Raw genomic sequence first — 24,724 nt, forward strand, 5'->3', positions numbered from 1 at the left:
ATCTCGTGATCTTTAAATTTTGTCACGAAAGTTTTAAACCACAGGGACCAACTTCCGCTGAGCAGTTGATATCAAAATCCCAGCTGGAGCCGATACGCCCTTCTTGATCTGCTGTTCTCTTTTAAAATTTCAAAAAAATTACAATATGGGATCAAATACTAATTTTTGGAATCGCTGATTCTGAATTTTGAATCATTTTCCAACCTTACTCGAAATTAAGTTTAAAAGAGGAGAAGGGTAAATTTCAAAATTTTGAAAAATCATGTGTATAATATTAATGGATGTCTAAATATCCTAAATTTGATGTAAAATAACTAGAAAGTGAGTCACATCTTGAATTTTTAACAAACGTGCAATATCCATGCTCCAAAAATCTTCTATCTCAAAAATTTAGTGAATTGGAAAAAACCCCTCATGTCTCATTTTTTGGATCTACCTACTTCGCTCGTTTCTTGTGCTCCTTTAAAAAATATTTTCTCTCCATTTCTTTCCTTAAAAATATTTAGGTTAAAAAAATGTTCAGTTTCTTTATTTTTATTTTTTCAATATTCATATTTTTTTCTTAAAATTCATAACTAGTTATTTTTAGTTTTTTCTTACACAGTAAGGGACATTTCGTAAAAAAAATGACCAAGTCTTGAAAAATAGTTGATAATTGTTTCGCAACTCTCGTGAACTTTCGAATGAACCGTCGTTTGTTTCTTCATTTCATCAATAGGTACTCGATACTTACATTAACGTAATGATTTTTCAGTTAGGTTTTTGTAGTCTTATTACTTTCTGCTACGGCTGTCATCTCCAGCCTAGAAAACCATATCATCAGTGCAAAACTGTATAGGCATAATAACCAACTCGGTAGGGAAGATTCCAATACCATTTCGTCTAACTTCATTGACACGAAAGGCTGTATTAGATTTGTACAATAGTTCTCCGCTGTCTTTTCCCTTATCTAAAAGGTTCAATGAAATCGTGACTAATACAATTATCGTGTTAAACAAACATTTCCCATCTCATTTCGATTGCCTTATATATACCTTGCCTTTGCTCTAAAAATACTTACATCATCAAATTTAGTAGCTAGAGATTGGATGAACTTTTCGGCTCACCAAATGACCTACTTCTCACACTTGCAATACGTACTCTAAATGTTAGACTTAGCCAAAGGTATAAAAAATTCAGCTCCGTGGTAAATAATAAATCGATGTGTAACGAGTTTGCTAGCATAAGTCTTGAGTTTTTTTTCCTTTCCCTTGGTGTAACTTGGATATCTACTATGTGCATTTAAAATAAACACAGATATTATCTAGATCATCTATCTGCGTATTAAATAAATATATCTACGAACTAGACAATCGGAGCTGAAGTTTTTACACCCCTGTCTTGCAAACGTTTGCTGCGGTAGTGTTACTTTATACGTACCAATACTTGACATCCAAGCTTTGTTTTTGAAATTTAATCATAACTTTTCGTAAAAATACAACTGTTTCAAATTTCATATGAAAAGTATGAAAACGGATAAGATAAAATGGTGGAAATTTTTTTACATGGGAAGATACCCCATATACACAGATAGATTGTGAGCAAAATCTAAATCAACAAGTTGCCATGACGCAGAGATACTTCTACCTACACATTGATAAGAAAACAAAATGAAAAAGTATCCAGTACCTACATTTTAATTCAGTCACATTAGAAAAAGCATTGCCCAGTTTTATTCTTAAGCAATACCAGATCTCTGCGTTTTCTTCTTGTTGTTCTGCGTATGGTCCGAAGACCAAATTAAATAAAAATAGCTCTCGTAGTCTTGTTACCGGTCGGATATCTGCAGCAAACGAGAAAGAAAACTTTTCTCTGTGTTCGCAGATACGTATTTCAAACACATATGCTTCTTGCGAAATAATTTCTGGTAAAAGCGAAGACGTCATGACGTTAAGGGTACTTGGGTGGCGTGAAATTAACAACATATCAATAGCCAGTCGGAGATATTTTTCAACAATAACGACATCGAATGGCCAAATTGAAATAACCTGTAGCGTGTAAATGGTTCTGCCATTCGACCTTTTCCACTACACTTTTCTCTCGCCCCCTCCCCGCCGCACTCGGCTGTATCCGTAAAATAACTGGAAAACGTGAACGTATAACACGTCCACATCCTTGGGCTAATGTACCTCGCTGTATACGGGGCAAGTTTCAACGTCATGACTAACCTATGTTCCTGACCCGAAAATATTGTCTACGGAACAGCCACACGATACCCAGCAGTATTTTTTTACTCCTACGTGATCGGTTTGTAAACGATGAAAAAATTCTTCAAAGAATATGTTGCTCGGAAATAGAGCAAAAAAACAGTTTTTTTTAGGTATACAGGGTGGTTCATTGGTAGTAAGATTCCAAAAAAGAGAAGAAAATCATTCGGTAAAATTGAGCTGCCTCCTTTCTGCCCAAAATATCTTATGAGAACACCTTCTAGAAATAAGCTATCTCACTCATCTGATGAGAAATTTTGTGCTCTTCAATTTTGTTCATCTTCATTTTTTTTTGGTAGGATCCTTAGTTTTTTTCAAAATTGATTTTTTGTGATGAATTTGAAATTTTTTTCAATTTTTTAATTGCTCGAATGAGAAACATTTTTTTGATTTTTTCAATGAAAAAAAATCGTTGGTAAGCTTAAAGATCCCACGAAAAAAAATGAAAACCAATAAAATTGTAGAGCATAAAATTTTCCTCCTGTTAAATGCGATTGTTTTTTCTTTTCTTTTTTTTTTTTTGAAAGCCTCAGTTTTTGATATATTTCATGCAAAATTGAAAATCTCAACTTGATTGAATAACTTAAGGATAATCTTACTCATGGGTCACCCTGTAGAATGCTCGAAAACTCCCTGCCACTCACAAAATTTACCTTTTTTTAGAAACCCACGAGCTAATTTGATCTATCGCATCTGCGGAAGCTTGTAGGTATATGGATCGGCGTTCCTAACTTTAAATTAAATTATTATTTAAATCGATTATTTTGCAGCCAAGTTGCAAAATCTACGTCACTTATGAAACGAATAAGGCTTTTAAATTCGTTATTATAGGTTTATTGAATCTATACAACATAAGCAAGTTTTCCAGGTCATGTTTGAGTGAATAACCTCACCCCCGACTGATACGTAAAACTTTACATTCGGTTAACAGATTGAAAAAGTTTTATTCATACCGACGATGTAGTCTCAAGGTTTAACCCTATTATTGTGTTAAGTGTCGACGGTCTTTTTTCATTGGCTTTATTTTTATCTCGTCGACGTATACTAGATACTCGACTTACATAGATTTCCATCGTGAAAATACGAACGTACGTAGCTCCAGAGATACGAGTAGATGTATCTTAAATATGTTGTGATGCAGCACTTTCGGGTGTTTTAGTGTTTGTGTGATTTTTTTGCCTTCTTTTTCTCAAAAAGATTAACCATTGAGTATTTCATCTGGTATGTCTTGTCTACGTATACTCGTACGTCTACTTTCATTTATGCTTTTAATGTCACTTTTCATTCGGCGTATTCTTAAAGTGCCATTTACGAGACGTATAAGTCGTAAGTTTTTCACTATGGATTAGGCTTTCGTTATATGTTCGGTAGAGGTAGTACTCGTAACTTACTTGTATTTGCACACACGTCACTTTATGCTACCGTTTGTGTCGGTTTTGGTCTTGGGTTTTCAAATTTCAACCTTTTATTCACTATATTATAGGTGAGCTGTAGTGAAATTGAAAGGGAACATGTAAAATGGACTACTTTGCGATTTGAAGAAGGTTAAGATGTTCGGTTTTGTCGGCGAACGTAGGTAATTTTTATAATACAAACTTGACTTATTGCCTGTGGATAACATTTTAGTACGAGTATTATTTATTCAGAATCAGAATCATTCTAAAAGTTTGACAAATTGGAGTACCTATTGTATTTTAACGGAAAACTTAAACAAAACGTAAGATTTTCAAACAATTTTAGGCTGATTTTTCGATTCTGAATAGATTTTTAGACGATTTTTTTTTTTTGTATTGAAGAGGTTTCAACACTTTAAAAAAATCAATCTTCAGGAAATTTAATTTTTGAATTCTTACTTGAATTCTAGTCTCAATGAAAAAACATGGTCATTATCTACTTAATGAAAAATATAAATACCCTACTTACTCAAAAATAGATGATATAGTAAAAAATTCACTCTATGTACGTTTTTTACATTCTCAAATTAATTTCCATGCCTTCTGGAAATATTCAATAATTCTGGAGAAATTTAAAATCGTGGCAGATGCTCCAGAATGGCTCGAAATGTTGAAATTCGAATCCGGTAAGATCGTTTTTGTCGAGATGCATGAGTCCATACACATCTCAAAAATTCCCATTCCAACAGAAAAGGAAGAGTTGTGATAAAGCCATTTTTTGGCCCCAACTAGTGATCGACTTACTCAACCCCTCTTAAAATGTTGTAATAAATGTCTCAAATACAAATCCGTGGTTAGTTAACCAGGGTGTCTACCAGGTAGTGAAAGTAGTGAAAAGGTAGTGATTTTGAAAGTCGGTAGTGAAAGTAGTGAAAAAGTAGTGATTTTCAGCAATTTTGCTTAAAAGGTAGTGAAAAATGAAAAAAAAGTGGAAAATCCGATTTTCAACTCAAGAAAAATTTTCTAAAAAATGGCTCATTTGTTGACTTTTTTAGAACTTGAATTACGTATTTTTGAAAAATTTTGCCCTCGCTTCGCTCGGGCTATTTTTGCTCTTCTTTTTCAATATAAAAAACTTATTGTTCAAATATCAGAAAAATACTCCTTTACCTCCATAAAAAAAAACTTTTTACTTCTTGAAACATGAATTTTTGAAAGCGTTCTTGACCTCGCTTCATTCGGGCTCGTTTGCTTTTTTTAACAGTTTTATTTATTTACTTTTTAAAAAATAATCATTCAAGTTTTAAAATTTGGAAGCAAAAATAATAAATTTTTTCATTCGTCACTCAAGAAAGCAACGTTTTTATACCCCTCAAAGTACTAATTTTCCATAGCTTTTTCGAAAAATTGGTATATTTTTTTCCAAATGTTGTTCAAATTTTCCATTAATTTTTTTTTTGATTTTTTATTTTGAAAAAAGTTTTTGATTCGCCCAATTTCATTACAGTAACGAGAACCTTAAAGGTAAAAATAAAATGAAAAATTGAAATGACAAAATTATATTCTTGACATCCGCTTGCTTGAAAAAAATCTTGGGGTGTTTGAAGACATTGGAAAAGCAAAAAATTTTAATGTAAAATTGTGCCTCGTCCACTCCCTGGCCCGCTTGAAAAATCCCAAGTGTTTAAAAAATGTCGTGCTAAAGTCCTGCTTTTTTATTTTGAAATTTTGTTGGACTAGACACCCTGAAAAGTCACTGCTAAAAATGAAAAAAAAACTTCATCTTTCATATTTGAAAGAATTTTTTTTTTGAAATATGTAGTTGATTTGTCAATTTTTCGAGTTCGCTCGTTTTATATTTTTAACATGTACACGTGAAAAAAATTGTAACAACTTGAAAAAATTTATCAATGGTTATAAAATCGTTGAATTGATTTCAAATTGATGAAAACGTGTACTTACTCCAATGTAAAAAATTACAAAGTTCAAACCAAAAAAAAAAATGTGAAATCGTTCTGGTGGGGGGGGGGGGGGGTAAAAATATTTTGGAAGACAGTGATTTTTTTTTTGAATGGTAGTGAAAAAGGTAGTGAAAATAGTGATTTTCGGCCGAAAAATTCCGGTAGACACCCTGTTAACCCAAAAATGGCAATTTTTTGGGCTCCAGAGGTTCTCAAAGGTGTTGATAAAAAAAAATTTTAGGACCCACTAAGTAAGTATTATTTTCAAAAACTTTTTTAGCGCTAAATATCTGTTTGAACCCGATAGGTAAACGTTATACGAGGAGATTTTTTTTATTTTCGATCCTCGAGAGCAGAAATTGGGGGCTTTTAATTTTTGAAAAATTTTGGAACCATCATTTTGAACCTACCCTTTCGAGCTCCGCTAAAAAGCTTTCTACAGTTTATTAGTATCTGAAAGGCCTCCATCCTACCAAATTTTAAGCTCAATAAAATTTTGCGCTAGTACTCAAAAATCCAATTTTTCAATTTTTCTTAATTTCGATATTTTGGAACCCCCTGGAAAACTAGAAACCTGCGATTTGCGCCAAACGTAACGTTTTGAGGTGCATTCAATAGTCTACATGAAAAAGTTGAATTAAGCTCTCAGTGTCGTATATTCGTAATTTTGAACCCTTTTTTTAGAGCCCCCAATTTTAGGCATCCCTAAAAAACCCGTTTATGCATATTTTTTCAAATAAATTGAAGAATTTACGTTTGAAACACAGTAGCAAAAGCTAGATAATTTTTCATTCGATTTTTCCTGTAAATTACAAAATTGAGCTTTTTTGGGTCAAATTCTGAGATTTTTATTTTGTTGAAATCGTGAAAACGTAATTTTAACGTCTTTTTGAAGAGTTACGTCTCAGAATTTGACCCAAAATAGCTCAATTTTGTAAGTTACAGGAAAAATCAAACGAAAAATTATTGAGCTCGTGTTAGTGTGTTTCAAACGTAAATTCTTCAATTTATTTGAAAACATATGCGTAAACGCTTTTTTCAGGGGTGCCTAAAATTGGGTGCTCTAAAAACAAGGTTCAAAAATACGAATATACAGGGAGCTCAATTTAACTTTTTCATCTAGATTATTGAATATATACCTCAGAACGTTACGTTTGGTGCAAATTGCAGGTTTCTAGTCTTCCAGGGGCTCCCAAAATATCGAAATTACAAAAAATTGGAAAATTGGATTTCTGAGTACCAGAGCACAGCCCCCAGTTTCTGCCCTCGAGAGTCAAATATTCACTTTTGAACTGGCACTCTTGAAATTTTGCAGTGTAGTCACATGGAACGGTCTAGAGGGTGCTCAAAAATTCACCAAAAATCAAAAAGTCAACATAGACAGTTCAAAATCTACGTCTGAAGTAGTAAGACATATCGTGACGTATTCTTTCAGTGTGCCAAATTCGAACTCGTTCTAAATTAATGGCTCGTAAAAATTTTCTTGCGAAAGGAACAAAAAATAGAATATTTCTTGAGGTTTTCGTTGCAAAATTTTCCACAAAAGACTTCCATCTTGCAGGAAGTATTTAAAACATTATAAAACATTTATCTCGCGTTTGCGTTTTCACGTACCCATGCTCCTGGCGTAAATGTAACGCGAGGTAAATAAAATATTTTCGTTATTTGTTGTTATCCAGCACCAGCACCATATACCTTCGGTCGTTGCAGTATGTTTTGTCAGCTGAATTATACGCTTTACAATTCCCACGTGCGACGAGTTACTCCGCACAAGCTTTTCGTAAAATATAAATAAACATTTATTCCACGATCAGTAACTAATCTCGTCATTTACTCATGTTCGTCTTAAATTTCGAATCATCGCAGAAGAATGTAACTAACTATAAGTACGAGTATAACTCGCGTATATTTTCTGATAGGTACTCGTAGTTACTTATTTACGTCTTATTAAATCTTGAGAAATGACGCAAATTCTCGTCGAAAAAAGATTTCGCTACATACGTATATTTTTTTTTTATAATTTTACCCTCGTCTTTATTTATCTACATTCGAAGAAAATCGAAAATCGCTAGATTTTTGTAATTACTTACGCATTTTCGATAAGTTTTTTTCCCTTGTTGCTGTACCAATAGGTATGTATTAGGTAGGTAGGTACCCATGTTGTTTGCAGTAATGATTTATTACGGTTGAAAATTTACGCATTTCGACGAGCTATACGAAATTTATACCGTTAAAGTTATTAAGAAAAAGTAAATTTTCACGTTCAATAGGCTCGTTTAAATAAACATTTCGTTTAAAAATAGTTTCTCAAGTTCGATAAAACGAATAAATATTTAACTTGATATTTAAACATTAAACAGATTGGTAGTAATGTTCGAATCATATTTCTTTCCATCTCATTTCAAAAGAAATTTCCCTTCGAATCTTTTCACAAGGAAACGAAGTCGGGTTTTTTTCTTCTATATAGGAAAGACTCGTGAATTGTTTTCGGCGAATTTTTTGTTTTTTCAGGTCATTATCGGAATTTTCATCTTAAAAAGTCTTACTCGGCTACGTTTTTTTCTTCAGCAATTAAGAAATTAACGGTTGAAAAAAAAATTGAAATTAGGTAGGTACGATTTTTAAAAAAATATGGAAGCAATAAAATAAACATTTTTCAGGCTGTACATTTTGTGAATGAAAACTTGCAATTAATCCAAACTGCAGTCAATGAACAAAAGTTTATTTTATACCCAATAAATTTCAATTTGCTCGAATAGCATCGTAAAATGGATTTTAAAAATTCGATAAAAAATATTATGGATGAGATGAACTGATTAGGTATCGGTATCTTCTACCTACGTATTTTTATAGCACAGCGATAGAATATAGATATCAATCATAGGGTATCTTATTTAAGTAAATAAGCGCCGTAGTGTTGATTATCTGAAACCACAGTAACAACCATTATAAGGTGATTGATTAAATTGGATTCACCTGAAATTACATACAACTGTCAACTTGGTTTAATCAAGCTGTGGACTTGGAGATTACACGTTACACAGTTGTAATCATCATAAGGTCACTCGTAGGAAGAAATTTATTCATAATAATCATGAAAAATTCGATTAGTACAAAATTTTAAATAACAATTGAAGGGTACTGGGGAAGAACCAGATAAGTCACTTTTTTAAACATCTGTTTTACAGTATTTTAAAGTACATATCAGAATGCTCCAATTTTGCAGTGAATTTGAATAATGACTGGAAATATATCACACGACATTCCACAAACACAACTCGAGACATAATAGAAAAGAATCAAGAGATACGTAAGTTACGAGTTGAAAAGGTCATTCATTTCGTAAAAAGATCATGCAAAAAATTGAAAAATTATTAGTGTTTGCAACAACTTGAATTCGATAAAAATCGATTGTCAAGATGACATAATGAAAAATTTTTGCATTCTAAATAGTTATTGATGTTGAAATTTTCTTTCTTTTGCCTCAACTATGGTCTCGGCTTATTTCTCTCTCCTCTTCTATTTTTTTAAAAGTCTTTTACTACGAAAAATCAAGTTTTTTCAAAATCTTAGTGGACTACATTTTTTTACTTCTCAATGTGAATTTAATTCGACTGCGATCTGGTTTTCCCCTGTACCCTACCCCTCATTTTTTTCAAAATTTTAAGTGAGATTTACTCGTGTGTTCAGATTTTCAACTTACGTAAAATTTTGTGGAAATTTCAAATTCCTGAAATCAATTTCGAAGGCTTTAGAACTGCTCAAAACGGTTCGAAACAATTTTCTAGTGATTAGAGAGATCAAAAATGAGGTAACATTCCAAATTTCAGCTTTCTACTCAATTAGGAGGAAATTTTGATTTTTTTCACGCTTTTTGCACAATGATTATTTAAAAAATCCTTCAAAAATTGAAAAATGTTCAGGATCTCCCTTTAAAGAGACGATAAAAAAAAATAAATTATTAGGTGAGAAATCTAAAAGGAAGGATTGGATGTTTTTACAATAGTTTTAAAGCGTTTTGAAACTTTCAACTTATCTATTTTTTGAATTTGGAGAATTTAAAAAAAATCCTTGTAATATCGTAAAGATCCAAAATTAACTCACAGAGAATTTCAGGTGGATCGCTAAATCTGCAGCTCACTTGAACTAAAACTTAAATTTTTTTACCCCATAATTTGAGAATTCTTGTTGAAAATTGAAATTTTTTGAAATTTCTCATGCCAGATCAGTTCTGATAAAATTGATTTTGATCAACACAATTTGATCAGTTTTTGAATGATCTGAACTCCAGCTCATTTCTTTTTTCTCTTACAACGATTGACAAGTTTTTTTTTTTATTTTTTTTATCATAATCCAGCAATTATTTCGCATAGGTACATACTATAGTAATAGGAACTCCCGAACAAAAAAAAACGTCAATACTAGTATAGAAATTGGCTATAAAAGCCTGTTCTTTTCATCAGTGACAAAAAGTATCAATAATACTGTCGTCCTACCGTCGAGAACGTAAAAAAACGTTGAAAAAAAAATACAAAAGATGATTTCATAGGAAGCTCTTGCAGAATTGGATGGCGTTTCATTCTCGTATCTATACATTGTATGTATACTTATTGAGATACACCTATATTCTTTACATTGTTTAAAATCTGTATCACATGTATCGTTATCCGAAGGAAAAGGACTGAATCCTATCTATAGGGATTTGCCACTCATAATCTTCACAGATACACGTGGCATTGTTGGGAACACAACAAACAGAAAATCCTCAAGTTATTTTATTGCATTTCGCGTCACTTAAAATATAACAAATGTGAGAGGATAAAACGTCGACAAATATACGGATAGGTACTATAATACCTACCATATAGCAGAGTAAAATTCTACATCTAAACAATTACTCTAATCCGTTGGTTGTTCGACAGATTCACGTTGAAAATGCGACATTTCCATTTTCGTCTATTTATTAAATAATCCGCGTTGCCATCTTTATTGTTAAACGATGCTAAATACCTAAACACGACTTGATAAAATTACATTTGACGTATGATTAAGATATACCTATTCCTTGTTTAATGGAGTGGTACTTTATTTTCAAGGTTTGAATATTTACTAATTATGATGATGAATTTTCCATGAAAGTTTTAATTTGTTTGTTCTCTGCCTCCAAAGAATAATGCAATGATGAAAAATATTATAACTAGAAAATTTGTGGGTACTTTTTTTTGCACAGAATATCAAAATTATAAAATTTAATTTTTTTCAAGGGTGGAGAGAAATTCAATTTTGATAGTTTATCAAAACAATCGCCCTATTCAGACTATATTTTTATAGTCAATTCTGACGATAAATGATACTCAATTCCCCCTCCCCCCCCAGGTTCAAAAAAAACTTTAGATTTCGTAATTTTCTCCAATTTTTTGGAACTTTTGTAGGTACTTAAAGTTTAGACATGATAAATTAATCTCTTAGGCAGCCACATAATTTTATTTATCAAAACTAAATTTTGTGTTTTTGTAGACTGTAATTTTCCCATTTACGTATAACCTTTATTTGAGACTGCAGAAACACAAACTATACAAAACTTTTTTATTTCAATAGGTGTATTAAAAAATAAAATCCAAATTTTCAATTCAGTGGCGTTACAAAGCTTCGAATGAATTATTAATTAAGCCAAACATGCTGAAAATTAATAGCTATGTAGTTCATAGAAAAATTATCCTAACGACCTTGAAATAATCAACGGTTTACTTTACCCTTTGCGGCCTTATTCACGGTTCACATGAGAGAGAAAGAGAGAAAAAAAATGAAAAATTTAATCCAAACAAGGGTGGTAAAAAATTATCAAATTTTCGCCACGATGAAATTACTTGAAATACCTAGCGTAATTTCGCGAATATTTTTCAAGCACGTAATTTCGTTGCCTCGTCTTCCAAAGTAAACACCCGCAAAATTACAAGTTTCTTATAAACACGACGTGATTCTATACAAAATCAAATTAATAGTCTATAATTTTTAACAATGTCGGGCCAGAGTTCTTTCACCTTTTTTTTCACGGCTTGCGGTTAATAGCGTCAATTATTTTACCAGCCTTTGAGATGGTTAAATATTGAATTATCAATAGAACGGCTTTACCAAATTGCGTATTCCATTCGAGTGATCGCGTTAGACCAATTTTTTTTAAAGAAACATTTTTTTTTCTGAAAAATTTTACGCCAGGTTTTTTTCTCCTTTAAACGTACCAACGATTGAGTATTAGAATGAAAATAATAATCGCTTCGGTAGTTTTATGATATAAAAAGGTCTATTTAGAGTCATTAAATTTTATACGTATCTCACTTTGTTGCAATATCGTTATATAGTGTGCGTTATTTTTTTTACCAAAAAAACTAGATATTACCCAACGAAGGGTAACAAAATAAATGAAAATGCGAACAAAGGAGAAATTTTTTGCTCAAATGTGTATAACGTGATTATTTACGTTTTATCAAAATTGTCGACATTTGCGCAAAATTTTGCATTTAACGCCCCTGCGTTGAATTTTTATTTCTATTTTCAAAGAAGAACTAGCTGATAAGTTTTTTTCCATATACCCCCCCCCCCCCCAATAGAATTTAAGTATGAAATGACTAGCGAGAGTACATCTTACAGTTTGTTCGTTTCGGAGTATTTAATGTGGCAAATTTTTGAACAGAGAATATCTGATTTAAGCGAAATCAAGCCAGGTCAGAAGGGCATGTACTATAACTTCCGTATGTAAAATTTCAATTTTTGCATTTTTGGTGAATTTTTAAAAATTTTGAAAACTCAAAAAAGCTGTTCAAAGTGCGATTTTTAAACTTTTTTATAAAATATACACATATCCACATTTTTTGGAGTGAAGTGAACCAAATTTAATAATTCCTTCAAATTTATCTTCCACATACTTATCAACAATAATTAGATACTACCAGTTTTGAGTCATTCTGGAGCCTCCAGCGATTTTTCCATTTTCTCCTGAAAATTCAAATCGCTCTGGAAGGTCCTAAAATGAACTTGAGCTCATGGAACTTAAGTCGGCGCTTATTGGGCACCTTGTTGATTGTTTTACGTGATTGAGATGAAATTCCAGGAGTGTGAGTTCAGAAGTGAATTTTTGATCCAAGTTTGCAAATACCAGAAAAAGTGAAAAAATCAAATTTTTATAGAAGGTGCATTTAACTAGCAGTTGTTCGAACAAGATATCGTCTGGTGTGTTTACAGGATTACTCGACTCGAAAACAATCGCAATTCGACTTTTTTGAAGCCTTCAGTAAGTCAAGTTTGTCAAGTTTTCAAATTTCTTCAGAAATTTTAAATTGCTCTGGAGGGGCTGAGCAATAAATTTAGGACTTATATAACTTTAGCAGATGCTTATTGGATAGTGAACACTCTCTCAACCATTCACATGGGTTCACTTTGCTCAAAAAAATTATGTAAAAAGTTTAAAACTCGTTCTCGAAATAGATTTTTTGATTTTTTTAAATGTTCAAAAATTCGCCAGAAATTCAAAAATGAATGTTAGGATCTGAAATTTTTCTGCCAGTGTTTTAGAACATGCTTTTTAGATCTACTTAGCTTATTGGTTTTGTTCAAGTTTTCAGAATTGTATTTTTTTGATTTTTTAAGACGTTCAAAAATTCGCCAGAAATTCAAAAATGAACCTTAGGACCTGAAATTTTTTTTACCAGTGTTTTAGAACATGCTTTTTAAATCTACTTAGCTTATTGGTTTTGTTCAAGTTTTCAAAATTGTATAGCGACTTCCTCCGCTTTTTTTTTACAAATTTTTGAATTTTTGATTTATTCAAAATTATGAACAAATTATTTTCAAGTTGATACCCTGTCAACTGTTGATCGTATCAAAAAATTCACGAGGAATTATAAATTGAAAATTTTATTCTCTACTAATTTCCTTCTTCTACATTTTCTCCCCAAAATAAGTACTCGTAGGTACCTATATATTTTTCAGTAAAATGACAAAAACGTTTGAAAATTGTGTGCAAAAAATTGCAAATTTTCAGCTGATATCTCGTTGCAGCTTGTGAAGATTCTAAACATAATCAGATGTTGCTAACACATGGTTTTAGAATCTCGAAAGATTTTCACTCGTTAGTTCGGAATTAATTACCCAATTTTTTGAAAAAAAAGATACAAAATTCTGTGACCCTTGAATCATTTTTTCAGCGTGGTTCAACTGAAAAATTCTGTAAAAATTATCGATCTATTTTTGTCTAGATATTTGAGTCTGTCTCGAGTTTCGTGTGTTTGAGAAATTACATGTAGGTATATGCGAGATAAATTCTGTGTAATCTAAATTTCTTAATTGTAATTTTGCTCATTTCAAGTATTCTTCACCAAGTTTAATTTTGTTTGCATAATCATCGTGTAAGTAAATTAACCAAATTATGTTGGTACACAAGATATGTGTGACACTATCATACTTAATTAGGCATTTAGCTACATTTTGCTAACTGCTTATTGTAAAAAATTATCACAAACTAGAATGAATGAACGAGTAATCGAGACAGGCAAAGTGCAAGAAAGTCACACGTGGTTCACATATCAAGTTGATTATTTTTCAATGAAATGAAAGAGATGAATTGGAAATAACAGATATTGTTGAGACGAATCAATCGTCATAAGTATTAGATAACTCATGTGATTGTCGATTTCATTCAGTTTACTCGTAAATGTAAATATTTTCACGTAACAATTCGCGATTAAATTCGTATACAGTGAAGTGTTAAAATACGATCCTTTCAAACTCTTTTTTCAACCATGGAGCAATATTTGGTGAACGCGATCTCAAACTTCGTCTCAACCCGTACAGACATTTTTGGAAATGAAAGCAAGTACGAAAAATTCAAGGAAATTGATGCAAACCAAACGATACCAGATGGGTACAACTCCACTCTATTCTTCGGACAAATTCTGTATAAAGATAGATCTGGCACCATTCACGAATCAAAACCAGTCGTAATCAAAGCAACTCCAAAGGTGAAAAATACCAGGTTTATTTCAAATTTGTTCATCAACGAAATCAACTTCTACACAAAAGTAATTCCCACCTTCAGCACTTTGAACGAATCATTTCCATCCCTATTTCCGCAATTTCATTACGGTGAAACGATTTTCAACCCTTCGGGAGACCAATCAGTAATAATTTTGGAAGATTTGAAATCCAGAGGTTATCGAATGGCGCCCAAAAGATCATTTCTCGATAGTCATCATTTGATTTTAATGATGAGAAAATTAGGCGAATTTCACGCTTATTCTTATAAAGCTAAAAATGATATTCCGAATTTATTCTATCCTCTGGCTAATCATTGTTTAGAAACAAACACTTATGTGAACCACGAACATAGTGATTTATTACCAAGCATAGATCATCTCGGATTTGACTGTTTATTGAAGAAACACCCGCAATACGAACAATACTCTCCTATCATTGAAAAAATGCTGCGAAATGCGACCGATATTTACATCCAAGCTCTTTCCAACGATAACTTGAAGAATCCTACATCCGTCATTTGCCACAGTGATTTTTTAAGAAACAATGTCATGTTTAAGTACGAAAATCATGTTCCTAAAGATATGGTACTTATTGACTTGGCAAACTATCGTTATGGTTCACCTGCTATCGACTTGATCACAGTTTTGTATTTAAATACCGATCAGCGAACACGAGATGAACTTTGGGGTACACTGATCGACGAGTACTACACAGCTTTGAAAACAACTTTTGCCAATAACCGAGTCCCTGATAAAAGCGAAATTTTATCAGAGTTTAATCAAAGAGCTTTCTACGGGTATCTCGTTGCAACCTACTTTTTACCTAGTCTTATTGCCCAAGATAATGATATACCTCTTTCGGATTACGATCGTGTAATGGGTCAAGAATACCCCGATATGGGACTATACCAGATTCCTGCGGAAATTTTGGGTGAAATGATCCTCGCTGCGAGCTGTGATGCGGGTATTGAAGCTTTAAGTGATATACTCCGAGATATGATTGATAGAGGATTTATTTGTAAATAAATTAAGATTTTTGTCACGAGTGAATCGTTTTTGTACTTTTTTTCAAAAATCAAAATTAAGTTAACGTGAATGGCGATTAAAGGGCTGAAACAATATAGATTCAGATTGCAAACTCAGAATTTAGTTTCAAATGTTACTTCTACACTTCTACAAAGTTCGAAGTGTTGATGGGTGTTTTTTAGGGGATCAGTTTTTTTGTGAAGTCTTCAAAAATGTTTCAAAAACGGTCGAAATAATCGAGTATCATTTACCTGAATGGCTTCACAAAATCAGTTCTTCAAAACACATTTTCAATTTTTCATTTTTTTTGCACGATTTTCATTTTTAAAAAATATTATTTTTGAAAAACGAGAAAATTTCAACAAAATCTAATTTGGTTTACCGCTGTAAGGTTGTAAATGTAGCATGAATACCTTCCCTCTCTCCTTTCCTCCCTCCTCCCCTCCCCTCCAAAAAAACGAAAATTCGAGATGAACAATAAACAGAAAGAATATGAATTCATTAATATGTTTTGAATGATTAACGATTGATAATCGATTTATTTAAATTTTGTACCTAACAATTGATCAATAATTTTCTTCAAATAATCGATTTATCGAAAAAATTGGATTTTTTTGTTTTTTTGTTAAAGAGAAATTTGAAAAACTTAACCTCATGGGTGGGAGCCAGGTGTCCCTAAAAATTGTTCGCTACCTCAATTTTGAAATCAAATTTTTAAGGAGTTGAATTTTCTGCTCTCATAAACTGAAAAAAATGCTGTAGAATTACTACAGGTTTGTGAATTGAAAAGAGCTTGTCAAAAAATCGATTTTTCAATTTAATCGATGTGAGAATGAGAGAGGTGGGCTGGAAAAAATTAATAGTTACTTACTGTGAAATAGAAACAGGTAACGTAAAAGTTGAGAATTTCAAAGTTGATTGAGAAATGGCAAAGAAGTCGAAAAATTTGTCTCAAAATTATGCAAAAGACCTGCAGAATTTAATGTATTCAGAAAAAAATCAATTGAACCAAAACTATACGACGTTTTGTTTGCTATTGATTGTAAAGTTTTCTACAATCTTGACCTCAATTCGCTAGATTAGCTTGTTGAATGGATCTTTGCGGCTATACTGTGTACCTCGTTTTTGATTCAAAAAAGTAGGGAGGGGGAAAAGGGAGATTTTCGGTGAACAATATTCTTCTGAAATAAGTATTTCTTTTGTTTTGGGAGACACAGAGGAGGACGCAGGAATGTAAATTTGAAAAAAAAAGTTTCAAGAAACGTCGAAAAATTCAAATTTTAAATTTTGGGAAACATTTTGCTGTTTTTATTTAAAAGAAATATTGAAAATAAATTGCACACTCCAATGAAAGGAAACATTTTGTTTTTGATATTTTCAATAAACGTAGGTACCTACTAAATTTTTATTTAAAATTTATTTTCTGATCCCAACTTGGTTGGCATGTTTAAATTGATGTTCAGTGATACATTTTCTTTCTTTATTTTTTTTTAGAATTTACCTGAAAGGATGAAAATGTTAAAAATTTTATTCAAAGAAAGTAGGTACATTAATTTTACAAAAATATAATGCAGAATTTTCCTAATTTTTTTCCTTTTTTTTTCAGTTGCGTTGGCTAAAATTTTTTCCTGATTTTTGTGAGTAAAAAAATTGTTTTCATTTCCAAAAACTACCCAATTTTTTAGAATTCAAGTTGAATTTTTCCAACATTGAAGTAGTGGGCTGCCTCCTTTCCAGTAGCGTACCTACTCAGGATTTTACCAAAAAGGAGGCCAAACCAGGTTTTTAGACATAAAAAAGCAAAGAAAATTTACCTATCGAAAAATTGGTCCAAAAAACGAAAAAACGTCCATTTTTACAATGTTTTATTTCAAATTTTCATCCGCAAAAGGGGAGATATCGTCCCATTCCGCCCCCACCCCCGTGGCTACACCGATGCTCCTTCCCTTTGTTCGATGTTGTTCAACCTTTCAAAAAATATTTTGCAATTTTTTAAAATGAGTTGGTATTTCGGAAAAAAATCACGTGTATTTATTTGCTTATTTTTAATTCAAGATTAAAGTGCATAATATACCTACATACGTAGTAATTTCTCATTATTTTTTTTTTCGATTTTAGAGCGTTTTAATTGCATTTTAAATTAACGGTGGCTGGTAAAGTCAACAAGTTCAGCATTTAATTTGGGTGATTCGATTTTCTTTGACGTCAGTGATTTCTACTGATAATAAATGCATTGATACGGTTTTTTCTTCTTTTTTTAAAAATATTGTTTATAATTGAAACTATGTAAATCGATTAGGTACCTACTACACACCTACCTATACTCGTTGAAAGCAGAAAGTTTGGACTGTTTATGAAATTAGATATGAAAGACTCATTTAATATGTAGTTTCTTTTTTAATCAATGAATGTGATAAGTATCCACTATTTATTCCAAGTTTACGGGTACATGCTCTATGACCCTTACAGAGCTTTGATATTGTGAGTGGATGATGAACGGTACGATCATATCTATACCTTCCCACTGTGGAAAATATAATTATCGACAATCGTGACAAACACGACCAAGATGCATGCAAATTATTGAATTTATCTTATGATGAAGCCGAATTGTGTTAAAATTATGTGAATAAACTACGCTTTATTCGTAAGGAAGTAGGAAATAATCACTAATGAGATAGAAATTTGAAAATTTATCCAAACAAACCGTCGATAATATACACGTGATAGGTAAGGTTCACCCAATTAAATACTTGAATTTGGTTGAAAATCATTCTTTTTCAGAGCAGTCTGTTCGTCTTGCATATTATTTGTTTCTCGGGCAAATAAACGAATCAAAACAGAGACATAAAGTACAGATACTTAGATTCATCTTGACTTGTTTTTCGCTGCGTTCAAAAAATGGAAAACCCCTGGGTTAAAAAATCCGTTTCAAATTTTTTTACCGACTGTCGAGATATTTTTGGTGACAAGAGTACATTCGTGGGATTCGAAGCTGACGAGTCGACGACCTTAAGAAATCAAGCGTCTCAAGATGGATTAAATTCGATTCAACTTTACGGAACTATCGTCTACAAAGATAAAAATGGAAATATACGCAAATCGGCCGCCATTATGTTCAAATTAACGCCGAAAATAAAACATAGTAAGTTCATATCATATTCTTTTTTCAACGAGTTGAATTTCTATACGAAAATAGTTCCTGTATTGAGCACGCTGGATAAATCGTTCGTATCCTTATTTCCGCAATTTTTCTACGGTGAAATGGTATTTAACGTTAAAGAAGACAAATCGGTGATTATCTTGGAGGATTTGAAAGCCAAAGGTTATAAAATGACGGAAAAGAAATCCTTCCTCGATCGCGCTCATTTAATTATAATGATGCGTAAACTCGGCCAATTTCACGCCTATTCATATAAAGCTAAACGCGACATTCCTCAGTTATTCTATCCTTTAGCTAATAATTGTACCGAGACTAACCCTTTAGTAAATATGGAGATGTGTAATTTTTTACCTCATTTGGCTCAGCGTGGATTTCAACACTTGATACAAAAAGACCCATCTTATCGAGTCTACGCTCCTAAAATCGAATCAATGTTGGAAAATGTGGATGATAAATGCGTCGAATATTTAACCGGCGATGTTAAAAATCCTAATTCTGTAATCATTCACGGAGATTACCTGAGAAACAACGTTATGTTTCAATACGAAAACAATGTTCCTCAAGATATGATTTTTATGGACTTGGCCACGTATCGATTTGCGTCTCCTGTTATCGATTTATTGACTGTTTTGTACTTGAATACTGATCAGAAGATTAGAGATGAGCTTTGGGATACGCTGATTGACGAGTATTACGAAGCTTTGAAATCAACTTTTCCCAAAGATAAAGTACCAGAAAAGGAGGAAATTTTGGGCGAATTTGTTGACAGGGCTTTTTACGCCTATTTGATAGCTTCGCATTTTCTGCCTATCCTGATTGCGAATGATGCTGCCGATGGTGCTACTGTATCTGATGCGAGGAATTTCATGAAATCTGGACGTCATGAAATGGGATTCCACGAGCTACCCAAGGAAGTTTTGATCAAGGCTGTGTTGGGTAAAGGAGGAGAGGCAGGTACGAAAGCTTTGAGTGATGTACTTCAAGATATTATCGATAGAGGATTTATTTGCAAGTGATTAGCTATACAAGTTGATATGAATTTAATTACGAGGATGTTTAGCAAGTTATTGTGTAAATGATTGTACTGTTTATTGATACCTATTGTGATAAATACCTACCTACTTACATTATTTTGAAGCTATGACATCGTCTTGGCTGATTCGTTCAATTTTTCATTGAATATTTTTTTATTTACAAAATATGAATAAGATTATCATGTATTTTCTATACTTATTGAAAAATGTTCATTTTTTATTTTAAAAAAATTATAATGTATGAAAATAGTAGATAGTTTTTGCTCTTATTTTTTTTCATCTTTTGATTGCAATCTTTCATTAAAATAATATACGTACCTATACCTTTGAATGAACTATGAGTAATGAATTGACTATGGCGAATTGGCGATTTGTACCTGATTGATGAAGAAAAATATGAAGTAGTGTAGATAGGAAATGTGGGTATCTTTACCTTGACTCAATTACTTACACGATATTATTCTGATAAGAAATATCTTCGATTCATGTTGAACATTATGCCCATGAAGTGTGTAATATTTATCAATAATTCAAATCGTAATCTCGTGGGACCAAGCGTAGGTAAGGTACAAATGAGTGTAGTTATTGTCATTTAGCCACTTTCACACTTCAAATTCATGAAAGGAAATCAGTTATCATTTCAACGTAGTACTCCATTGTTTCTGTTCGTTGAATTTCGAAAACAGTATCGTTAATAATCTATTTTGAAAAGTGTTAATGATGGAAAAAAATTGGCTGAATGGTGTGCTTTCTAATTTGTGTTCAAATTGTGTCAATATTTTTGGCGAGGAATGTACGTATCATAAATTTGAACCAGACGAGTCAAATGATAGCGAATTATTTCCAGATGGATACAACTCAAATCAATTTTATGGGAAAATTATTTACAAGGATAAATACGGTAACACCTGTAAGTCAGAACCAGTTGTTGTGAAACGTGCATTAAACATACCGAGAAGGAAAATAACTCTTTCATTTTCATTCATCAATGAACTAAATTTTTATACAAAAATTGTACCAACATTGAGCACCCTTGATGTAACTTTCTTATCAATGTTTCCCAAATTTTATCACGGTGAAGTGATATTCGCCACTGAAGGGGATCAATCCACCATAATTCTGGAGAATTTAAAAGCCAAAGGTTACAAAATGGCGGAGAAGAAATCATTCCTAAGTTATCAACATTTAAATGTAATGATGCGTAAACTAGGACAATTTCACGCTTATTCTTACAAAGCTAAGAAATCTATACCGAATTCATTTCATCCTTTGGCCAACAACTTTTTGGAAAGTTGTCTAGATTTGAACAAAGAATCATATGATACTGTGGCAATTGTTGCAAAACGTGGATTAAAGATTTGCAACGAGATCCCACCTATTGTCATTACGTTTCAAGAATCAGTGAAATGGTGGAAAACTCGCTTGGTACGTTTGAACGTACTCTGACTGGTGATCGATCTAATCCAATATCAGTGATAGTTCACGGTGATTATTTGAGAAGCAATGTGATGTTCAAATACGAAAATGGTGTTCCAAAAGACCTAAAGATGATAGATATGGCTACATTTCGTTATGGTTCTCCTGTAATTGATTTGGCTACTGTCTTGTATATGAATGCTGATCAGGAGACCAGAGATAAGCATTGGGATGCTTTAATAGACGAGTATTATGCTGCATTAAAAGATACATTTGTTGAAAACGAAATTCCAAGTAAAAATGAAATTTTGTCAGAATTCATTGATAAATCGTTTTTCGCGTATTTAATCGCGTCGACGTTTTTGATGTTTCCCATGTTCGCTGATAACAACGATTTACCTAAATCTGTCGTCGATACGTCTTGTGAAAGTATTGAAACGATTACCAGAGAAATTGCTTTGGAGTTTGAATTGAAGCTTGGTGGAAAGCAAACTACGCAAGCTTTGAGTAATATCCTGAAAGATATGATTGATAGAGGATTCATTTGTCAATAAGCATTATTCCTAGAATTAAACATAGTGTAAAATATAATATAGTACCCTTTTACTTCAAATTTTTGATTTGCATTTTTTGTCCAACTGATATGCCTATAATTTGTCCTTCCCTTTTCATTCCTCTAATTTTTTTAGTACCCAAGTAATTGCTCATGTTCAATTTTCTTTCATAAAAGTGGTGCAGTAGGACAAAGCTAGATTAAAAGCGTTTACAAAAATAAAATTCCTAGTGCTAAAGTGCATTTATCGTTTTTTAAGGGGGGGGGATCTTTTAAAAATCAACGTAAAAAAAATTGAGCCAAAAATGAAAAAAATCAAAATTTTACCAAATTGACCAAGAAATCTGAAATTTGGGGTTTATTTTATTTTCGACTCTCCGAATCAACTGAATACATTTTCGAACCGTTTTGAGCAATTCTCGATCCTCCAGCAGATATTTTGAAACTTCGAAATAATTTCCACAAAATTTCACCAAATCGAGTTGGAAAGATGAAATTCTCTTCGCACCCTATTTTAAACATGCTTAGTGGACTGAATATAGTTTAAAGTCGTTTTGGAGCCTTCGGCGATTTTTTTGGAACTTCTAGTTTGCCAGATCATCTGTCCAAATTAGCTTTAGCTGGAAAGTATACTAGAGATGGGTATTTTTCCAATGTCTGTACGTTCCAGTTCAGAACTGTAGTTTTGTCCAGCAATTTCATTCTTCAATCAAGACCCTATTTTTGACTTGTTTACTTCTTGAATGGGATCAACTGCTCAAAAGCTGTTCGAAACTATTCTCAATCGATTTGGTGGAGTGAAAATAAAGTGGTACCCCAAATTTCAGCTTTTCAGATCAATTTTGTAAAATTTTATTTTTTTTCACTTCTAGACCAAATTTGATTTTTAAAAATTCACCAAAAATCGAAAAATACACTTTAGCACCTGAAATTTTGTATTTTTGCATCATCTTTTGATCTATAGTTTTGTCAAGTTGAAAAGTTTTTAGGAGTTTGGATAGGTCCTGGTACGTGCTTATGAGTATAGGTAAATACCTACCTACATACATAGACTGGATATATTTTGCATTGACCGACTTACACACCATGTTAAAGTAAGCGATAAGAAATTAATTGGGTTCACTATATCAGTATCAATACAATTGCAAAACATGTGTGCTGAACACTATAATCTACTGATAATATGTAATTTGAATGATAATTCTCGACTCTCGAGTGGCTTTATTGTTACCGAGCCACGTGCCTATATAACAACTCAGAGAAGGTGCTTAGTACATAGATAGTAACTCTCTTTCTAATGTCGTATTCAATTAATCAAAAAAAAAAAAACAACAATCAAGTGTCGCGAAAATAAAACAGTGTCGTTGAGTGATCAATCATATAATGGAAAAAAATTGGCTGGACAATGTGCTTTCCAATTTATGTACCAGCCGTGTTGATATTTTTGGCGAGGAATCTACATATCAAGAATTTGAACATGATGAACCCAATGAAAATAAATCATCTCTTGATGGATTTTGTTCCAATCAATTTTATGGAAAAATTATCTACAAAGATAAGCATGGAAACATTCGTAAATCAAAACCAGTCGTAGTCAAACGTGCATTGAAAATCCAGCGTAAGAAAATTACTCTTTCATTTTCTTTCATCAATGAATCGAATTTTTATACAAAAGTTATACCAGCTTTAAGTTCTCTTGACGTATCGTTCTCATCATTATTTCCTGAATTCTACCATGGTGAGATGGTATTCAATACTGAAGGCGATCAATCCACTATAATTCTGGAAAATTTAAAAGCCAAAGGTTACAAAATGGCGGAGAAAAAATCATTCCTCTGTTATCAACATTTAAGTTTGATGATGCGTAAACTCGGGCGATTCCACGCTTATTCTTACAAAGCTAAAAAATCCATCCCTGATTTATTTTATCCACTGGCCAATAATTTTTTGGAAACGTCTCGAGAACTGAACAAGGAATCTTTGGATATACTGGAAATCGAAGGGCAACGCGGATTAGAATATCTGCAGCAAGATCCCACTTATGCTGAATACATTCCAAAATTGCAGAAAATTTTGGAAAAATCCAGTGAAATATTTACGAAAATTTTAACTGACGGTAAAGCTAACCCATTATCAGTGATTGTTCACGGTGACTACTTGAGAAACAACGTCATGTTCAAGTACGAAAAAGATATTCCGAATGATCTTATGATAATAGACATGGCAACGTTACGTTATGGTTCACCTGTGCTAGATTTGGCTACCGTTTTGTACATGAATGCTGATCAGGAAACCAGAGACAAATATTGGGATTCTTTAACAGACGATTACTATACCGCTTTAAAGGAAACGTTTGTTGAAAATGAAGTTCCGAGTAAAAATGAAATATTGGCGGAATTCATCGACAAATCCTTTTTTGCGTATTTAATCGCAGCTGATTTTTTGATGCATCTCATTGCTGCTGATAACAATGAATTTTTTGGTGTAGATTTTTATGAAGTACGTCCAGATACTATTACCAGAGAGGATGCTATTGAATTTGAATTAAAGCTGGGTGGAAAATTAGCTACTGAAGCTATGAGTAATATTCTTAAAGATATGATAAAAAGAGGGTTCATTTGTCAATGAGCACATCGACAAACGTCATCAGTAGGTATATATAAATGTATCAATTTTTTTAGCAATAGAAAATTAATTGAAACACACTTTTGTTTTTTGTTTTTTTCAAATTTCTATCATCGTCCTCTTTGCCTGAAAAAATTTCCAATAAAGTGTTAAGATTTGCCTCAAGTCTAGCTCAGGCCTCAGAATTAAATTTAGAATTCTTTCAGGGTGCTTTCAAAGCATGTTTAATCCATCATCCATTAATCATTCAAGATAGGTTGGTGAAAAATCTTCCTCT

General features: G+C 32.3%; 4 protein-coding genes, 1 long non-coding RNA gene and 1 pseudogene across 6 annotated transcripts in view; 5 read left to right on the forward strand and 1 right to left on the reverse strand.

Moving 5' to 3' along the window:
- Window positions 1-24,724, forward strand: part of LOC135848147 (uncharacterized) — a 129,379-nt gene that overhangs the window by 30,975 nt on the left and 73,680 nt on the right. The window lies entirely within an intron of this gene.
- LOC135848145 (arrestin homolog) overlaps window positions 1-24,724 on the reverse strand; it is a 216,332-nt gene that overhangs the window by 30,345 nt on the left and 161,263 nt on the right. The window lies entirely within an intron of this gene.
- LOC135846991 (uncharacterized) lies at window positions 14,133-15,680 on the forward strand. The gene has a single exon (XM_065366369.1). It carries the CDS (start codon window positions 14,397-14,399, stop codon window positions 15,654-15,656), a length of 1,260 nt encoding a protein of 419 aa, XP_065222441.1. The 5' UTR covers window positions 14,133-14,396; the 3' UTR covers window positions 15,657-15,680.
- Window positions 18,416-20,105, forward strand: LOC135846990 (uncharacterized). The gene has a single exon (XM_065366368.1). The coding sequence runs from the start codon at window positions 18,558-18,560 to the stop codon at window positions 19,833-19,835; it is 1,278 nt and encodes a 425-aa protein (XP_065222440.1). The 5' UTR covers window positions 18,416-18,557; the 3' UTR covers window positions 19,836-20,105.
- On the forward strand, window positions 20,179-21,876 carry LOC135846992 (uncharacterized; annotated as a pseudogene).
- Window positions 23,065-24,527, forward strand: LOC135848275 (uncharacterized). The gene has a single exon (XM_065368155.1). It carries the CDS (start codon window positions 23,206-23,208, stop codon window positions 24,448-24,450), a length of 1,245 nt encoding a protein of 414 aa, XP_065224227.1. The 5' UTR covers window positions 23,065-23,205; the 3' UTR covers window positions 24,451-24,527.

The sequence above is a fragment of the Planococcus citri genome, chromosome 5 (assembly GCF_950023065.1).
Source record: "Planococcus citri chromosome 5, ihPlaCitr1.1, whole genome shotgun sequence".
NCBI classification, from domain to species: domain Eukaryota; kingdom Metazoa; phylum Arthropoda; class Insecta; order Hemiptera; family Pseudococcidae; genus Planococcus; species Planococcus citri.

Excerpts from the sequence above, each read along its gene's own strand:
- LOC135846990 (XM_065366368.1), top strand. The coding sequence starts at position 18,558 with ATGGAAAACCCCTGGGTTAAAAAATCCGTTTCAAATTTTTTTACCGAC.
- LOC135846991 (XM_065366369.1), top strand. The coding sequence starts at position 14,397 with ATGGAGCAATATTTGGTGAACGCGATCTCAAACTTCGTCTCAACCCGT.
- LOC135848275 (XM_065368155.1), top strand. The coding sequence starts at position 23,206 with ATGGAAAAAAATTGGCTGGACAATGTGCTTTCCAATTTATGTACCAGC.